Source organism: Callorhinchus milii, unplaced genomic scaffold (genome assembly GCF_018977255.1).
Source record: "Callorhinchus milii isolate IMCB2004 unplaced genomic scaffold, IMCB_Cmil_1.0 Scaffold125, whole genome shotgun sequence".
In the NCBI taxonomy this organism is placed as follows: Eukaryota; Metazoa; Chordata; class Chondrichthyes; order Chimaeriformes; family Callorhinchidae; genus Callorhinchus; species Callorhinchus milii.
The window spans coordinates 98,056-118,655 of record NW_024704866.1 but is presented as its reverse complement, the minus strand read 5'-3'; the positions used below and the strand labels follow the sequence as shown (position 1 = coordinate 118,655).

The following is a 20,600-nucleotide window of genomic DNA, read 5'->3' as shown; positions in this document are numbered from 1 at the left end:
GGATCGGTGACCTGGAGAATATTTCCGCATCTCGGCACACCACCTCGTGTATATATATTGCAATGGCTGTGGCTACTCGTCACATGGCACCAGTGCCTCATGCAATATTAAATAAGTCAATGGCAGATCTGTACAAATTATACAATGGAAGTCCCCCTTCTTGAACGGGGAGAGCTTCAGCAACTGGTCAGATTGGGATTGGAAAAACATTTTTTGGGGGGGTTCCCACATTTTCCCACACGCAAGAATATCATCACATTGCACTGTACCAGTGCTGCATCCAGAACATCGCATGGCAGATATGACTGCCCATTCCAGCAATCCGTACTGCAACTTCCCCAAGGTATTGGTAACCTACACTGGGAATTAAAACTACGTTCTTTAAATTATGAGTCCCCTGGAGAATCCTCTAAAAACGAACTATTATTACATTGCCATGTAAAATGTTATACAGATACCCTTTCTGTTCTTGAAACGGTTTAGATTTCATATACTGTACTCTTTTTCAGCAAGGGTCAAAACATGCTTTTAAGTCATTTAGCCTAATCCATTGCATGTGTACATAACCTGAAGTTGCCAACTAGTAAAAATGATATGCACACGACAAGGAAATTAAATTTGACCACATAGTGCCTCAATGTAAATTAAAAAACACCTTCTTATACTTTTCACAACGTATTTACAAAACACATGCATCGCATTTGTCATTCATGGACCATGGAGTGCCAAATAGTAATATTTTAACAGCTCAGATGACAAAATCGTTTTTAATGTTTTAATACATCGATGCTAAAGTTCATGACGTGGGCTTCATTAGCGGCATATAAGCCATCACTGTCCAGTGCAGCCACTGAGGTCATGCACACAGCTCGTTTGTATTCAGTGGGTTTGTATTGTTTTCAGCATTTAAATTACAGTTTTTTACGTTGTCTATATTTTTACCATCGTGCACATGGCTGTTTAATTGTTCCTCTTGTGCGGCGGTACATTCATCTCCAAGACTCTTTGCTTGTTTGGATACTGTTGCTTCACATTCCTCAAGCGGGATGCCTTCCGGGTGCCCTGCGTGTAACAAAGTAGCGGCCAGTTTTGTGCGAGTACCAGCACAGAGCACCGAGAAGCACCAACACCAGCACAGAGGCAACGCTTCCTCCTAAGAGACCAGCCACTGGAATGGGAAGACCTTGGTCAGCTAAAATGGTTTGGTCCTGGTTTAAAAACAAAGTAAGGTTATTTGGCAAAGAACCATTTGTCCGTGCGTCCGTGCAAATTGCCGCAGTGTCCTGAAGTAACATATTGTCATGCCGTACGAGTTCCAAACATATCCTGTAAGCTGTTTCTGCCCGAAGTTTCGTGATGACATATGAAGGAGGGCTGCCGTAGACTATTTCCGACGAAGTCTCTGCCGCGAGAGTTTTATTTTCAGTTTCTGTCCAACTGAGATTATATAATGCATTGGGATGCATAAATTCCCATTCAACCTTGATTTCTTGCTCGCCCATTGACTGCCCTCTTAACACAGGATTGCTGTAGCTCTGTGATGTTCGATGATCTGTTGTTGGGGCCATAGTAGTTTCTGAGGTTGTATTACTTGTTGTAGTTACAAGCGTAGGTATGGCCGTAGTTTTCCCTTCTTGGTTTGTCGTGAAATCGCTAGCTGACGTGGTTCAGCAACTTCGCTCGGAGTATGTGTTGTAGTGTATTTTGTAGTTGGCCCCAAAGTGGCATTTTCCATTACCATTAAAGATGTAGACAGCTTGGCGTTGCGAGAGTTCAACATTTCAGGTCTTATTGCCTTGTAAGTTTCACCTTTCAGGTAGTGTGGTTCATTGCAAATAAATCCATTCACATGCACAGTACTTGTTTCCAAGAAGTCTTTGAGCAACAGGAGCTTGCGGTCACACAACCATGGATTGTTCTGAAGTGTGAGTTGTTTCAGGTTGTTCAGTCCACTAAAGGCTTCAACGGGCAAACTCTTTATGTGGTTTTCTGATAAATCAAGGTAAACAAGGTTATGTAAAGACAAAAATGAGTTTGATGGAATTGTTGTGATGTTGTTATGTTGCAAATGCAGTTTTTGCAAATTCGTTCCTGGCAAAATTCTTGGTGGTGAAGTTAGTAAATTGTTTGCTAACGACAGTTCTTCCAGCTCTGTAAGGTCGGCAAATGAACTATCATGAATACCTTCACTCGTTAATGCATTCCAGTCCAGATTTAAATGCTTTAGGTTCACCATTCCTTCAAAAGTATCTTCCAATATTGTTGTGATTCGATTGCTTTCCAGTTGTAGTTCTTCCAAACTTTTCGGGAGGTCATAAGGCACAGACAACAATTGATTAGAGGAGAAATACAAACCTTTAATATAACTTAATTCTCGAAAGCACCTTGCTCAATCTCACTCGTAGCAAGATCATTGTCATCAAGGTGAAGCTTTTCCAGCAGACGAATCTGTGAAAGAGCCTCTCTGGATATTCTATGTAATTTGTTCATCTGCAGATGTAGTTCTAGTAGACCTGTTGGTAGATTTATTGGGAAGGACTCTAGTCGATTTCCGTACAAATATAGCAATTTCAAATTAGTCAAATTCTTTACCGCAAGAGGAATCCCAGCCGCAGTAATCAGGTTATCTTGGAGATACAGCACGTGCGTGTTCTCAGGTATTCCACTCGGAACCGAAGTCAAGTTCTTGTCATTGCAGTAGACGAGTTCACTGTCTGCATCGCACCGGCAAACGGATGGGCACGTGTCCGCTGGAGCAATGAAGAGCAGAGCAACTACGAGCCAAGCACATCTCCCCGAGGTCATGGCGGCAAACGCCGAGGTACAGATGTGGTCGAATGGTCCGTCCGCTTGAGTAGCCTGGGAAACGAAAAAGGTATGGCGTGCATTCAATGTCCTCACAATGAAAGAGAAGTACAACTGCTTTATCAAGTAGCAATAAATTAATCATCATCTTCAGCCGTGATCAAGCGACTGCTGGATGAAGCCCTCCCCAAGCCGTCCCACTTCTCACAATCCTTCGATGTAATATTCCCCTTAAAACACCGCACACAAACGAATAATATGATGAAGCACCCATATAGAAAGTACGCGTATGCAATAAACTTCACAGTATATAGTTCTCTATTTGTCAGTCATGTAAAAACAAAGCACACGCTGGCTGTAACACTAGGGTAGGTATAAAAAACTGCATTTTGCAATTACCAGTGCATTCCAGAACAACACATGTGAGTTATGCCACACATTCAGCGAGTGACCGAACGTGAAGCACAACTTATATATGGATGCAAATACTTGTTTTTGTACTTAATTACAACCATTAATGCCGTGTGCCGTTTAATCACGCAGTCAAAGTTGACTCCACAACGTATGCGGTGACACTCTACATTGTATTACACTCAGAAAGACGATATTGTAACAAAGTCATGCACACACACAACATCGCATTAACACACGAGTGACACACATAACAATTATTTTAAATAGTTATACGGTATTGTATGTGACATTAAAATTAAGCGACACATTTCTTACCTTGGTACGAGGCTTGTGAAAAAAACAACTGCGTGACTTTGAACGTGGAGCCTCAAGCCAACAACTGTGGACACACCCTTCCTTCCAGGCTTGACTTCTGAGATTGCAGGATGTCCTGACGAGAATATTTAACATGCTTTACACGCGAGGAGCTGATGCGTGCCCTAAACATCCTTGTGCCTCGTCCCCTAAGCGGACGGGACATGGGAGTGCTTCTGAGTTAGGTCCTGTTGGATAATGAACCCAGCTGGCTTGCAGAGCCTGTCCTGATGCTTACTGTTGGGATGATTGTTTATTCAGGGATCTTTAACAAATGTCGGAGCGATATACACAACCCATCCCCAATGAACACTTATCTGAGGAAACCATTTTAAAGTTGAACTAAGGGGATATCCATAAAAGGCAACTGTTTTTGTTCCGTCCAAAAAGCAGCGGGACATAATTGTTCTAGTAATAACAACCAAATAAGAGTCTGAATCCACTTTTTATTCCCACACATTTAGGTTCTAATATTTACATGCTTGGGGTGGAGAGTTAGTGCGGCGGTTAGCATAGTGCACTATGAACCCGGTGACCTTAAGATGATCATCGCCAACAGGAAACGAGCAGCGCTTCCCTCACTTCACCAACCTCCACTGACCGTCACGGTGAAATAAAGTATGATCTGTGTTTTGATTTAGTGTGCTGATCTTAAAGGTGCATTGAAAAATGTTGATACTCCGACTGATGCTCCTGCTGTTGTGGAGTGACTCATGCAGCCAGCTATGGCTGCAGAGTTTGGTAGTACATGTTGTTTACGTCGTTTATTGTGAAAATTCGGTCACAGTTCCTATGATCACTGTTTCATTGCTTTTATGGCTTTATTTTGGTGATTTTCGAAAAGTTTTTTGGTTTGGCCATGTTTGTTTGTTGTAGTACAGAGTTAGACTGATGGCCTTAATCTAAGTTGTCTTGTGGTTGTTGTTGTTTGACTTGCATCCACTGGGATTTTTGCACACAGTGTTGGTGTACGGTGCTTTTTCTGCAATATTTTGCTGTCTTTTCTTGGATTTTCTGTTTGCACATAGTCACTTTAAGATGTTTTCTTGTTCATGTTTTTGTTTTTTGTTTGTTGCGGTTGCACCCGATTCAAGAGCCGAATGGCTCACAGGGCTTACCTAATAAATGAACTTGAACTTGAACATACAACAGTGGAATTAAATAGTACTATAAATTACGTGGTACTGATTCATTATTAACATGCTTGAGCTGTTCGTGATAGTTAACGAGAACAATTACATAAAGTTGCTGAAATCATAAAGCAACTAACTGGGTGTTACACAAAGGCCAGTAAATAGCAATTTTATCAAATAGCTATTTACAATGTAATCATATTTTATAAAATAGCGATGTACAATGCAAGCAGCAGCTGCTGGGCAAATGTGGCTCAATGTCATGAGATTTGTAAACAGCTTTGAAAAGCATTAAAAAACTAAATACTCTAAGTGTGTACATTGTCTATATTTTCGTCTGAATTTAGGCTGTCTCGTACACGTCCTTGATATTTTCAACAACACATGTTTATATTACTCATTAGTATGGCACAAGATTTGTATCAGGAGAGCTACACGTTATGGTAGTTCAGAAAAAGAAAATGTATTAATGTTAGCCACTTCCTCTTCTGCAAACTGTGCCTGCAGTCGAAACGGGACTGGATATATGCCCGGTTGAGTGGTGTTTTTGCTCACAAAATATCAGCTCGAACAATGGCAATGCTCTGCAAACATAGATTGCGCTTCTAGGGGCTGGTAAACATGAGCTGTTCATAACAGAGTCAATGGAATGCGAAACTCCCCTTCGACTCAATCTTTGCTAGCCAATACTGTAATCAAGCCTGAATACATGGTCAGGGTGTAATTATGGCACAGGCCTCATACAATTAAATTGTAATTGCTGGAGGCACTGGACGATCATTGTATATGTACACAATGTTGGCACACGAAATTGCTGTATTATCGCGCAGCACTGCATTAAAAACGCCAACATATAATTTAAATATTGTATCGACTAAACACGACCTTCCTAAAATATATATATCAAAACTTGAAGTCGTTCGTGAAAATATAAACACACAAACGTCGTAAGAGGCCAGGACAAATGTTATAAACGTTCTGTATGTTTCTACATAATGCATATTGATGCCATTTTACAAAACTACTGTATATGGACACAGCATTGCAGTTCACAAATTTAGGTGTAAAGGTCACACTGAAAGTATAACAAACAAAAACAACTATATGTCAACAATAAAGTGCGGTCAGTCAGACTGTACTCAAAGCACCACTACTTACAGAGACAGTGGCAAGGCCATTGTTAGAACAGATGCTTAGCCTCCAAATCCAGCAAAAACTGGCATCACTTTTGTTCCCTCACACTTTCGGGGTGTTCTTGCGACATCTGCGTGATTAAGAAACAGTAGGCTGGTGGGACACGAACTGCTTATCACTGCATTTCCCAGCCTGAGTCGTGCCAGGAAAGGGAGGGACCTTCAGGAGTAAATAATATGCAGTTCATTCTCGTGGGACCCTGCAGAGTATGCTTCATAACAGGTGGCTTACTTGATATTTTCGGCAGGCCACCCCCTTGCAAATATCTATAGCTGCTTAATGCATATATTTTGTTGGTGCAAACTAATGTTCCTGCATTTTGTGCAATTGCTCACTATGTTGGGGATATTTACGAATGTCTTCATGTTGTGTAACTGCATCTTTTTTTCAGATGACAATGTTTTATACGCAATAATTTAAAAGCATTGACGGCTAAGCCTAAGACCTTGTCTAGCACATCATTTATATAATGTCCTTGTATTTGTTATTCTCCCCAGGAAAGGCATTCCATGCATTAATGCAACAATGCTGATTATTTGACGCACACACACACACACTGCACATCTATCATCATCTATAAAATCTCTCATGGTGAGTCCGAGAGCTCAAGATACTAAATATAGAATGGTTAATACGTTTTTTTCTGTTGCCAGAGCTCTCGAGTCTCGCTGAACACACTATATCATAAATAAGCCTTGCGTGTCTGGACGAGTAACGGAAGCCAGCACTGGGACAGGCTGCTATTGCTGCTGCTAAGAGTCGTCTGGCAAGTTTGGCACGTCTTCTTGGTTCTTTCGGTAAAGTCACGTAGAAGGGAAGTAATAAAATAATAAAAATAAAACATAATAAAATAAAATAATTCTCTTGCGTTGTAAGCCGAAACGTCGTGAGAATTATTTTATTATGTTTTATTTTTTATTATTTTATTACTTCCCTTCTACGTGACTTTACCGAAAGAACCAAGAAGATGAATCCCTGCAGTCACGAAAGCTTTAAATCGAAAAGTTTGGCACGGTTACACTGAGACATAACGGCCATGGTACATGCCAAGACATCACGCAAGAGACACACCTTGTGGTGGCACCTCCAGTATCTACTGCTTATGTGGGTTTTTGTTCATTTAAAGTTTTACATTGCTGTGTTATTTATGACTTACGAAAAAATGTGGATGCTGTCGTGGTGTAATGGTCAGCACGCAAGACCTTTGCAATCCAGAAGTCATCGGTTCAATTTGATCTCCTGGCATGGCTGTTGAAACAGTGGCCAAGTTGTTTAAATCTCCCAGCCTCTCTCCACCCAGCAGTACATGTATTCGTGAGAAACCCACAGTTAGTCGATCTGCAGGTCACTTGTATTCCTATGTATTCTTAGATGTCTGGCCAGTGCGGAAGAATTGGCCAAATACCTTCCAGGGTGGTCCTCTAGAGCAGCGGTCGCCAACCTTTTTGGCATCAGGGACCGGTTTCGTGGAAGACAATTTTTTCACGGACCGGGGGGGGGGGGGGTCATCATTGGGTTTTTCATACTTTTCAAAGAAGCTCTCCAGCGACGTTTGTTTTTTTTACTAATTTTGGCTAGGGGTTAGCTGGCTAGGGGTTAGCTTGTGGGCTTACCAAAACTGTGACTGAGACAAGTGCGCAGTGCGGGAAAGAGGTGAGGAAATCACCGCTCTCACCTCGTGCTGCTGTGCGGCCCGGTTCTAACAGGCCACGGACCGGTACGGTCCGCGGCCCGGGGGTTGGAGACCCCTGCTCTAGAGAATATTTTGGAGGCCCTTCTGCCAGTCGTGGTGTGTGCACGCAATTGCAAGGCTCTATCTTTACTTTCCCATCGTAAATTAAAAGCAATGGAAGGGGATATTATTTTCTCAGATGGTGATTGGAATGACTTATGGAAAAAAAAAGTTAATTGTTATTTATATTTACCTGCTGTACTTGCTCTTGTTATTTCAGTGACCCAGGTCACTCTTCTAAATGAGACTGATCCTGTTTTCTTGAGTTCTCACCTGGTTAAACAAAATAAACCTGAAAGTTGAAAACTGAAGCAAGCCAATGACAACAGATATACGCTGCTGTTGATTTGTGATTGGTAAAACAAATTACGTAATTAGTGGTAAACATTAAAGTCAAATGCATTATCCTGAATGTCTTTCATAGACCTTATCTAGCAATTCAATTTATATCATGAAAGATGTCCTTGTTGGATTAAAGCATGGACATCCAACCTTGATATTCCAGCAAATGTAAAACTAGTGCGTGCATTACCATTCCATTGGCATCCAACGTTTGTATCAAAATATTTATAATAAATATATTTGACATTTATGACAATTGGCAGTGCATTTCTATTAGAGTGTGCATGATTTGCATCCAAACTATTTTGATTTCCACATTTTAAATTATTTCGCAGAGTTGTGATGTACCCGTAGCGTGATGATGGCGTGAGCCGTTTTAAGACGTGACAACAAGACTTGAATTCCCAATTACCGAGGTGTGGAGCACATGTTGCTGAGATGCGGCCCCCGGCATGCTGTCAGGCAGCCTTGCCCATCCAGAAGGGCACTGTTTTGTCTATTGGCCATGGTGCTAATCCCCTGCCCTCAGCTGCCCTGGGGTGGCACAAAAGGATCACACATCGTTTTCTACGAGGAAAATGCATCTCCAGCCCGCTGAGAATGGTGACTTATCCAAGAATTTTAAACAGGGCTGCATGCAGGCGGCACTGGCTTAATTAGGCTCGGGTAGTGGTGTAGCATTGAAGTGAACTCAGCGGCACTCAGTGTTCTGCCTTATAAGTTGAAGAGAGGCACCTGGTCAGGGGTCTAGGGAAAGAGCTGCACTGCGGTAGAATTGGGGCCATGTGTCATCCCAGATGCCCACCACAGGCACGCCCACTGCTATCTGGCAATGCCTCCCAGGTATTCCAAGTTCAATCTCTTTGTAATCTTGAAATGGTATTGCAGGTTAGAGCCCTCGAAGGTATATACGGGTCTGTATGCCCTGTATTTGCTTTCAAGAATTTTATACAAGAATACCGTACAGAGCAGGGGTGCATGATAAGGCAGCACAACACCTCTGCAGGATAAACTGTATCTATACAAAAAAAAATCCAAGATGATGCTTATGATACAGCTATAGAAACACTTATCTGAAATAACGTATGCGGTTGAAGTTTTTTCGAAGTCATACAAATATTCTGAAATATGATCGGAACAAATATATCACTAAATTAATTCTGACCGGACTTACAAATTTGATACCGATGTTATAGCAGTGTATGATTCTTGCACAAGGCCTTGTGGAATTTTCACAAATCATTGTGGCTCTTTCTATATTGTTGTCCCTGCCTATATAAGAAGAGTAGCAACAATCTGTAATGGTTTGCGTTGGTTGAATGTTAGGGGGTTCACCCACCTGGTGCATCAATGCATTGTTACTTTTCAGGGCCTCGAATCTATTGCTTGTCGTGTAATTTTTGCCACCTCCCTTGTATTATTTCTTATGTTTACATCAAATTTTTGTCAATTTTGTCCACTGCATTAATCGTAATTAATAACATATAATTAGCATATCGATTGAATCAATAAAATAAATATGTTCTCATACGCAGGATTGTATGCACGTACAGTATTGTAATAGTTATGAATCAATACACCCCGATTGAATCTAATGTCAATATTTACACTCTCCATTTGCACACTTTAACTTACGTATATTTTTAGTGTATATTAATACACTTCAATTGCAGTGTTTAATATACTTCGCAATTTAGTTGTGCAATAATGCAAGCAATGCTTACCATTGATGCTGTACTTACTTAAAATTCGTTGTGGAATTGGCTTAACTGCAGAGTATGTAGAGGGAAAAAAGGTTTGAACAATTTTTGACATTTCACATGTATTCGCTCACAGAGTTTCCAACGTCAAATTTCAATGGAACAATGTTTTTAATTTCAAAAGGATTTCCTTGATGCTAACATTCACTTCGCATCGGTTTGGCAGACATCAGGCTGTCAACCATTAGTCTCCTTTTTAAATTTCACAATCAGCACCAATTGCTCAAGTTAAGTTCGAAAATGAAAGTATATTTTAAAATCCGACTTGCAGCTGGCACACCATTTTTTGCTGAATGTGCAAAATAGCTCCAGTTTCAACCTTACAGGAAAATAAAATCAAGGAATTTGGCAGTTTGAGTACTCTTAACTATTTTTTTTCAAAATTAAGTAATATATTGTGGAATGTTTATAAAGTATGAAATAACACAGAACGGTAACGCCCGTAATATTAGACTGTGACGCTATTATTTTATGTGGACTGCGAGCTAATTCATTGAGGCAGGCCTCTACAATTGAAAACACTAGCCTTTTTTTTTGGCTGTCAGGTGAACTGTTACACGTTGTGACGTTGACTGCTTGAACGCACCGCGTGCGCTGAAACTCGCACCAGTTACATCAATCAGAAAGGCGCCGTAACTGCTTGTGCTCAAGGAAGAAATAAAGCGGCAGAAATAACTTCAAACATCCAGATATAAATGTAGGAATATTATGAGCAAATATGCAATTATGCACAGTGCTAAACTTAGTTTTATGAATTAGTTTAGTGAAGGTTCATTCATTCCTATTTCCAGTGAAAGAGAATATAATTTTGTTGTAAATATTCCATATGATGTGAACATGGAATCTTCTCTTTCATCAACACTATCAAAAGTCAATATTTATTACGTTCTCTCATCATCATCATCATATTCATCAGCCATTGTCTATCCACTGCTGGCTGAAGTGCTTCACCACACCGTCAACTATCTCTCACGGCCCTGCGATGCCCACAATCCATCTCTCGTGCCTTCACACGAACTTACCGAACCGTTCCATCTCTGCGGTGGTTACTTGTCAGATGCGGCCTCTCCCTCGGATGCCATTCCAGTCTCGTTCATCGGCCATCATCATCCTTCCGAAGATGTGACCGGCTCAAACCCACTCACTCTACGTCAACACGCTGTCTCTCTCATTCGCGATTGTTCTCCGATCCATATGCTTCACTTCCTGCCTGTCTCTAAGCAGACAAAATGTTTTGAAAACAAATATTTCACTGACCAAAATAATTTGCTGGAAATAATCCATTGAAGAAAAGTGAACAAAACACGTATAATTATAAGCAAGAGAACGTTAGTGTGCTTTGGAACAAGCATTTTCACAGTTATACGCATTGTTAAACAACCGTCGCCAATTGGAAGGAACTGCTTACCTGTTGCTGGTGGCTTTGACAGTGGCATGTCACGCAAAAAAAAACCCTCACGATCCGCAGGGAGACGCATGCTGATCCTTGTACGGATTAGTGGGTTGGCATGCAGCTGGCTGCACGTATAATCCCAGCTCAGACATGCGTTTCACAAAGGTATTAGGTGGAGAGCCCCTGTTAGGTGCAATATCAATACTGTATTACCAAGATGCATTGCTGTGCATTGCACAAAAACAGCCAATAAATGAATTCATGCATTGGCATTAATTAGGAGTATATGGTAATATGGCAAATGCATGTAAATTAGTTTTAATTAACATACGTTTTTCTCAGACTTAAAAAATAAACCATGAATATACTCTATAAGACAATGTATATTTAAAATGGCTGGTGGCTCTACACTCTACCTGAGAAATGTCATAGTCAATCACACTTTGGAAGGACTGTGTAATCTTCTTTCCATTGCAATCAAACCTATGTAATTAGCTGTCACTATTAGTGCTCTGGCGAAATCACTAATGGCTGCAAGCAGCATTTAAGCTACCAATTTCAAGTACACGTCCTATTTTTGGTTTGTGTTTGATGGGGTCCTTTATTGGAAGTATAAATGCATTTTCCTTCTAGCATTAAGCGCCAGGTGAATGGGTCTGCATTATTAAATGACAATTTAATATTTCATCATTAAGTTCACAATAAAATCACTGCTATTCTTTTAATTTTAGAAATGTGGTACATAAAAAATATATATATACATGCTTGTGTGATCATACATGCAATGTAACTCACAATCATTGTTAATTAGGCATCAATCAGCGTTGACAAAAATAAAATCTAACTTCAACAACACTATGATTTGGGTCTTTCGGTAAAGTCACGTAGATATGTTCAAAGAAAATAACCAAAAAAACTACGACGTTTTGATCGCAACACAAGCACACAAGGGGTCGTCACCCCCTTTTCCTGATGACAACCGTTGCGTTGCGATCGAAACGTCGTCGTTTTTTTTGTTATTTTCTTTGAACCTATCTACGTGACTTTACCGAAAGACCCAAAGAATATGAATTCCTGCAGTCACGAAAGGTCAAACATTCAAGAACACTATTTCTACATCTTCAGAAAAATAGGCATAAAAGTTAACGGACACGATTATGTTTAATTTCTTTCTTTTAGTTATGAAAACTCCATGCAAACTTTTTTGGAAAAACAAATGTTCATCAATTTGATTTTTAGAATACATTAAATCGTAGACTTCTAAGTGTGGAACATATATACAGTATATTTATTATATACAGAGCAAATGCACCAAGCTGTGCAGAAAAGGGCCAAAATGTTGCTCAAATTGGAAATTATATGGCATTTTATTTAAATTGCCGATCAGCCATAATCAGTATTTGATGCATAGTGGCCTTCTCTGACCGATAATGGCCAGGTATCTTCTACTGTACAGTAACAATTTTACTACAATTCGTGAACAAAAATCTGCAATTAATGGGGTTGTTACAAAACATTGATTCAATGATTACTATGCATGATACTTATGTTGATGATGCATGCATCGAATGACGTGTGTAAGCACGTATATGCTTCAATTCACATACGTTGCATGAGGTGGTTTGACATGATCCGCCATAGCAATTGGAGGCTGCTATATTACCATAAGAAATCTATTCTTGAATTTAATCATGATGCCCTTGATGAGTGACATTCCTTTGCATTGAATTGCAAGGCAATATATCATTATGCCCGTATTATTTAAATGTTGGCAAAGTATTTCTTTTTTCAAGGAATAGTTTAAGCACGGCTGATGGGCCTTCAGCTTGAAAACAACTATGAGGCATCCAGGACACACAGCCACCTTGAAAGTTCACATCAATTTATCATGTGACTGTAGACAGATGTTTTATATAAACTCCATTATATATTTGTAGTCTGTCTAAACAGACACTTGCATGGTTAATCATCTCGACATCAATCGTCATAGCTGAAATTAACATACTTACCTTGAACAATGCCATAAAATGTTTGATCTACATTTTTCTCCACTGATTACATTGCTTACGTTAGTCATGTTTATGTAATATAAATACATTCTGCTTGTTTTTCTTAATGGCACCATATTAGCCGGATTCCATAATGCCAAGGCATGCCACATTTACTGCCTTAATTCTATTACAGACTCTGAGAAATAGCTCTTAATTTGTCTAAATTTAATGGATCGGTATTTGTGCAGAAATTATTAATGTTAAACTATATGCTAATGATAATATTAATACCTCTAATGTGTTGTATTATGCAGATAACAAAGATATATGGTGCCACGTTGTCAACGAGAGAAAATAGCAAACAGGAATTATTCAGACACATTTTTCAAGAAGACATTTTTATTAAAATATATCCAAACATTTCTCTGTTCATTTATTTATACCGTGGGCTGCAGCAACACCCAAGATTTGCTAAATGCTAATTTTAGGTTTTTGCCTCGTGTGTATATGCTGTACAGAAATATGGCATGCTGCTTTAATGACATAAATGTAACCAAATGGGCTAAAGTTATACATGTGTAACACACACGTAAATTCGCACTCTTCCTTTCTCCACTCCACAACTGATGCCCCCTTTCCCTTACACCTCCCCCTCCAGTGTCCCACCAGTTAAGGTCGTGATTTGGAATCGTGATAAATGCTGCATCTGTGCACTTTCTACAAGGGGACAGCTGAGTTATTTCTTACAAATTTGGCAACCAACTGAGACCACAGTTATATCAACAGGATCGTGTCAAGGTATGACATTTTGGACGAAGTTAGTTGAATATTAAATATAAATGTATTTAACATTTTAGCCCAGATTAATTTCTAAGTCAAAACGAATTTGCTGTTACTTGCACACAAGTCTTTCTTCAGAAAAAAAAAACTCTGCTGTTGCACAAATTTAGTTTAAATGTAATTAATTACCAGGAATTTATGGAAATATAGTTAAGCCTGACAGTGTTGCAATGTCTTCATTAAAAACTCCTACCTGAACACACATGCACACACACACGTGTGAAGCACCTCTCTACACACATGCATGCACTTGCACACATGCATATTATTACAAGACCGCCTTTTCATCACGAAGTGACCCGGAGGTCTGTTCACATCCTGCTTGGTACCGGCAAACTCCAAGGCAGAGGAAGAACCATTTGTTAGGGCAGGCAATGGGCCATGCTGCTGTGGTTCAGCAGCAGTGGCAGAGACCTCTCAATCACACACGTGTGTGCTGACAAGTGCACTCACATGAATGCATGTGCTCAGAAAAACAAAGATCCCCCGATAGCCTCCACAGGCTGTTGGGGCAAGTGCCGTTAGCGAGTATGGTAGCACACGTAGATGTCGCCCACTCCATCTTGTCTCCCCAGTGCTGATGCGTACAGACCTCAACTCCTACTGGTGTAAGGCTGAGTCGACCTAGGGGAGGAGCATGCTCGGTTCCAGTAATCACCACTGATTCTCGCCAGGAATCAAACGTGTTGTTCTGGCTTCGTAAAGCTGTGCGTTAACCACTATGCCACCGCTCTCCTGTGAACACATGCGTGAATGCATAGGCCCTTGCATTTATGACAAATGCATCCTGTGTTGACTACAATGGTAAATAGTCCATCAGTTTTCCTGCAATGTTTATTCATATTAAGCAGATTTTTGGTATAGCACTATTGAATATTCTAAGCTATTTTCTAGGACAAATAACACATTCATTTAAGTTGCTTGTTTACCAGCTAGACTTGGCAAACAAATGTCCACAACCATGGATAAACTTTAACTGCATTTTATCAACAATGACAATGCGACTTTACCGAAAGAACCAAACAATATGAATTCCTGCAGTCACGAAAGTTTTAAGTCGAAACTTAATGTTGTAAAACTTTGCAATGTCAGAAAACCCTTGCCACGACTCCCATCATCACAGCCTCCATCAAGGTGTCGACCCACTCCATCTTCCCAGGGTTCTCCCTCACCCTTTTACAGCACCGTCATCACAACAACATCCACCTCTCAACAAGCTCGACGCCAGGACTTAAGTCTCCACTCTGAAGTCTCCCGAGAACACTAAAACGCATCCCTTTTTAAATCCTTTATATTAAGTTCACTTGCTTGCTTGCTTAGGACCGTGCAAATCTTTCGGTCGTTTTTTAACGCACTTCCCGTGATCCAATCGAGCTGACATTTTCCACACAGACTTGTTGTGCGTGACAATTAATGTTCGTGAATTTTTTTTTTCCAAAATGTTACACTTTTTAGGACAAAAATATTATATTTAATTACCAATTGCTTAATGCTGCCATGCAATCATCTGACCCATAGGTGGCAGCCATCTCAAGCCAGAGGACGAGAGGACTCTAGCCGCCCCGATGTCACGCATATAAAGGATTTATAATGAAAAACTTTGTTTTTACGGGTTAATTTTTATCCGCAAAAAATCCCAAACTCGCACCCTCGCTCACATTATACTCATTACTCCCTCCCCCAGGCGAATCCTTCACGCACATTGTTGGTCATTAACAATTCCGCCTGTTGATCCCTCCGCTGCGTCTCACGCTCTCTCCCACGCGCGTTGTCCACGCCACGAGTCATCCAGTCCCGCACCTCCGATTCGCACGTTTGGCGACGTACGGTGCGAAAGAAGTTCAACGCACATTTTCTCTGTACGTTGTGTACATACATCCGCGATCCCACCTCCTCGCTTCTCGCATTGCGAGTTACAATATCAACCTGAGTTATCAGGTGTCCATTTGTCAAGTCTACATCATACTCGCCGTGTATCTCCTCCCATCCCTAATCTTGCCTAAATATTGTGTTTGTTCATATTACTTCCAGTAACTTCTTCCGATACCTTGACACATTTACTGTACATACCATACCATTGTTAAAATTCTTATGTTCAACTTTCCGATTGTTTCTGAAAATGTATTTGTGTAAATGTCCTTATCTTATTCGGACATTATTTTCACAAACTACGTATCCTTACTATTGTTGATATTTATCACATCCTTCAATCATCACCCACCATTAGTTTGCATGTTCGACGTGTATTAATTTCCCAATTTTCAACACTATACATTCACCCCTAACCTTCGCACCCAGCATAAACAGCATTCCCAGTAATACTGTTATCATACACACCTCTTCATCAAGCCCCCAAACACCCGATTTCCTCTTTTATTTTCCTCATACACCTCTTCACATCTCATTGTACCACTCAACACACTTCTTTACTCAGCCCCTGCTAAGGGAAGAAGTGTGTTCCCTCAGCCCATCGCAAGTCGCACAACGACACTGCCATATAAAGTAGTGTAATTGAAATGGATATATCGTATATTATTTATACTTACTGAAATACTTCAAAGCGACAATAATCCTTCACGTTGTTCATTTCTTTTTGCAACTAAGGTTGAGAGTGGTAATCCATTAGCTCTGTGCCTCTGTCCTTCTGCCGACATCTGCCCATCCATCTGTAAAGGAGTAGTCAATGTAACTGTTGTCAAGATGATCAAATTTGGTGGTTGGCACACGCCTGGAACCCAGGGGCGAGGGTTGGTGGATTGCACAAATGTTGTGAAACTCCCTTCCCGTGGACATCACGGTGCCATATGCTGGCTCGCCAGCAGAATACAGGACAGGAAAATGTGGACTAATATCATCTGTCCCTTCTGTATGGGATAGAGTGTTGCCACCTCACGTGTGTCGGTTTTCTCCATGTGCTCCGGTTTCCTCCCACATCGATAAACACTCACTGATTTTCCTGAAAACACCTTAATATATAGAGAACTACAGAGCAATTCTTGGTGTTAGCTTACTGCCTGGCAACCTTCCAGCTTGTCTGTGGTTCCTCAGCAAGTGAGATGAAATTTCCAGGAACGATGCTATATAAAACTCTGTATTAGATGATGAGTATTATTATTATACTTGCTTACCCAGGAAAAGCTTCACTAAGCTTCAAAACTTTTTTTAGAAGGGTCGTTTCGAGTTTACGAAGTCGTGGGCAATTTCCGGATGCGTAATCCCAATTGAATAATTAATTTAAGGTCATATTTTAGCATTGGAATGTTTGGCCAATAAGAGTTACATTACACTTTTTAGCTTTGGGAGGAAACCCAGAGAAAACTCATGCAGAACAGGGGGAGAACAAACAAACTCTACACAGAAAGGCGCTCGAGTTTAAAATCGAACCTAGGCCCTGCTTGCTGTAAGGCACAAGTGTTTCCACTGTACTCCCCTATCAACACAGTGAGGCAGTAGATCCACTGTGTTGATATTCTGAACTTACCCCATAAACAATCAAGCAACATGTATCAAATGATTGCAATGAGAGACAGCATGAAAAACAACACAAATCCCAATATCTATACACAGAGATATACCATTAAAGTTCTGATGGGACACTGAGGGTGGGCCTTACCTACAACGCCAAACATTGAGTTGACACATTTTTGTACATTTTAAGAACAGAGCCCTCCCAGGTGCCACTGTGTTGTTGTCGGGCTGGGTGGCCTGACTGCAATCCCGAGGGGCTCGAAGCAGGGCTCGTAGCAGGTGGGTACCACCAGCCCATCTGCATGGGGCCCAAAATAACTATGTTTTGACAAGTGGCCATCCTTGACAAGCTCCATTCTGGAATCTACATCAAAGGGATTTTTTTGGTACAAACCAGCAGTTATGTACATTTTAATAGTTGTCTTATAGGCATCTGTGTTGTTTTCTAGACATTTAGCCACTCAACTCCTCCCCGTCAAGATGATTTGATGAGTTATTGCGATACACGGCCACGAATTTATATGTATAAATGTTCTTTGTTGTCTTGTTTTTACTATCTCTTTTGTATTGCTTCTCATTTTCCCCGTCTCATTTGTCCAGTTTTTTTTCATTACATTGGCCTGAATTTAACATGAATCAAAAACATACATTCTTATGCATGCGATTCTATGCGTGTATCAAGAGTATTGAAATGTGTTGATAATCAATGAATTGATGAATAATTAGACCCTTATTGTTTGCCTCTAAATATTATTAGTATGGTCGTATTGAATCATAGAAATAACTACAGTATCTGGCTATTATCAGTCTGACACATTTATGTAACCGTTGTTTTGGTTTCTTTTATTTAGCCATGAAATTATATAAACACATTGAAACACATGAGACATTGCCTCTTTTGGAAGGCACTGAGTGCATTGGGCCCATTTCGTCCAGAGTTTACTTTCACACTTTTGTGAATTCTGGTGTAATCCGTAATTTCTGCAAAAGTAATTCCAGCAAATTAATGAAACAGTTGTTGTGTTACGGTTTACCATGTGGGCTGGGCAGAGCCCAAAAATAAAAAAAATCCCAAAGCCAACCAATAGGCATGATGACACACTTGAAATCATTATGCTCGCCCATGAAAGGAGCAAGCTGACCAATCAGGCTCTGTCTCCCACAAAGACAAAGAACCCCCGTATAGACATAACAGACTGTTGGGGCAAGTGCTGTTAGCGAGCACCTATGAAGGCCGGCTTGGCACGTGAGGGGTGGGAGGCCAACACCACGCCCGGCCGCCTTTGTCTCCCCAGTGACGATGTTTACACACCGCACCAGGTACTCATTTGAGGCTGAGTCGATCTAGGGGAGGCCCAGGACCGGTTCAGATAATCGTCACTGGTGTTGGCCGTGAGCGGGAATTGAACCCAGGTCGCCAGGTTCGTAGCGCAGCGCGCTAACTGCTACACTGTCGCTTCCCGCACAAACACACACACATGCACACATACACACACATGCACACACACATGCACACATACACACATGCATGTGTGCTAATGTATGAGATTTGTTTCACCCTTCAACAAGGTGCAGAATGGAGCACTAAGCCCAAGACAAGTTAGCGCTACTTAAAAAGATTATGATGATGATGAGATAATGTTGATGATAAAGAAAATAGCGATGATGATGATGATGAATGACAATGATAATGTTCTAATGATAGTGAAGATGATGCTAATGACCTATAAAAAATATGTTGATGGTAAATAAGGATGAATAAAAATGTTGACTTATGGAAATATAATCGTTAATATTAAATATTCACTGCTGGATGAAGGTCTCCCCATCTCTTATCGGGAATGAGGTTTGTTTGACCATACTTCACTATGCAGGTCATTGCAGGTGGGTTTGATTGAGGCCTAGGGCCAGTTCAAATATCAGCAACCACTGACATGTTAGCCATGGCCTGGAAGTGAACTCAGGTTACACCGATTTCGTAGCGCAGTGCTGTCCCCTATCCCTTGCACCAAACTCCACCACCTCATGGCATACAGTATGTAATCAGCTTACACTGGCAGATCATTGCATGCGTGTGTGTGTGAATGTGGGGACCGTACAGACTTAACAACTACAGGGGCATCTCACTCCTCAGTGTGCCTGGCAAGGATTATTCAACATCGCCTTGCCAGGCACGCTGAGGAGAGGCTTGCTGAGCCCCAATGTGGTTTCAGGAAAGGGCGGTCCTGCACAGATGCCATATTTTCTGTCTGTCTGCTACAGCAGAGGTGTAGGGAATTCCAACAAGACCTGCATCTCTGCTTTATTGACCTGGTTAATGCCTATGATACCATCAAGGCTATACGGGAGATTTTTTGTCTTCGTGTCTAACATATCTGTTTGCATGCTTAACCTTTGAGACAAGCAATATATGTGAGGAGCGGTAGTGTAGTGGTGAGTGTTACGAACCTGGCGACCCACGTTCATGTGCTTGTGAGCCGCCATTCTGCCACTTTCCAAAAAGCTTGAAGGACCAAAAACCTGCTCTAAAGCTTACTAACAAATGCAGAAAAAGAGTTTTGGAATGGAGGCGCCAAATACACGGCCTAAATCTGTTCTCACCCTGCCCTAACCTCACCCACTGTTTTACCATTCTACAATTCGCCACGAGTATTGATGTAATCATGTAATGGTAATTTTTTTGTATGGCATTGGCAGCATATGAAGTATAAATTGCATAATTCAAGCGAGTACCAAAGTTGGTTTAAATTCCTTCCGTGTGGCAACCCCTAATCTCTGGAATAACCCAAAGAACATTTTGGATCAAACACTTACCATTCCTGTTCTACTTTAAATCACTTTTGGAGCTCATATGTCCTCTCATGTGTACCTGAAATTGATCACTCTGCTTTGCAGACTTTACGTTATATAGTTTTTGTTGTTGACGATTTTACTGACCCGGGTGCTGTTTTACACCCAACATTTTCCGTATATGATGCGTTCTACGAGCTTTGTTATATTGTTTGATGCTGATTCTACAGTAGAACCCCTCTTACCGACCACCCGTTAATGACTAATCGCTTCACGACAGGCCTCCCTAGAGCTCAATGTGTTCGCTTACCGATAATTCCCTGTTAACAACGGGCTTTTGTAGGTACAGTAAATATTAATTAATGTATTGATTAACCATGTTTT

The 20,600-nt window shown here is 40.8% G+C and overlaps 1 protein-coding gene across 1 annotated transcript; it reads right to left on the bottom strand.

The window, feature by feature from the left end:
* Positions 1-1,037: 1,037 nt before the first annotated feature.
* Positions 1,038-19,910, bottom strand: LOC121851782 (leucine-rich repeat transmembrane protein FLRT3-like). Its single transcript, XM_042345865.1, is given in 4 exon segments — positions 1,038-1,208; positions 1,739-2,376; positions 2,379-2,859; positions 19,875-19,910. Coding segments are annotated over 4 exon segments (1,326 nt in total).
* Positions 19,911-20,600: the final 690 nt, after the last annotated feature.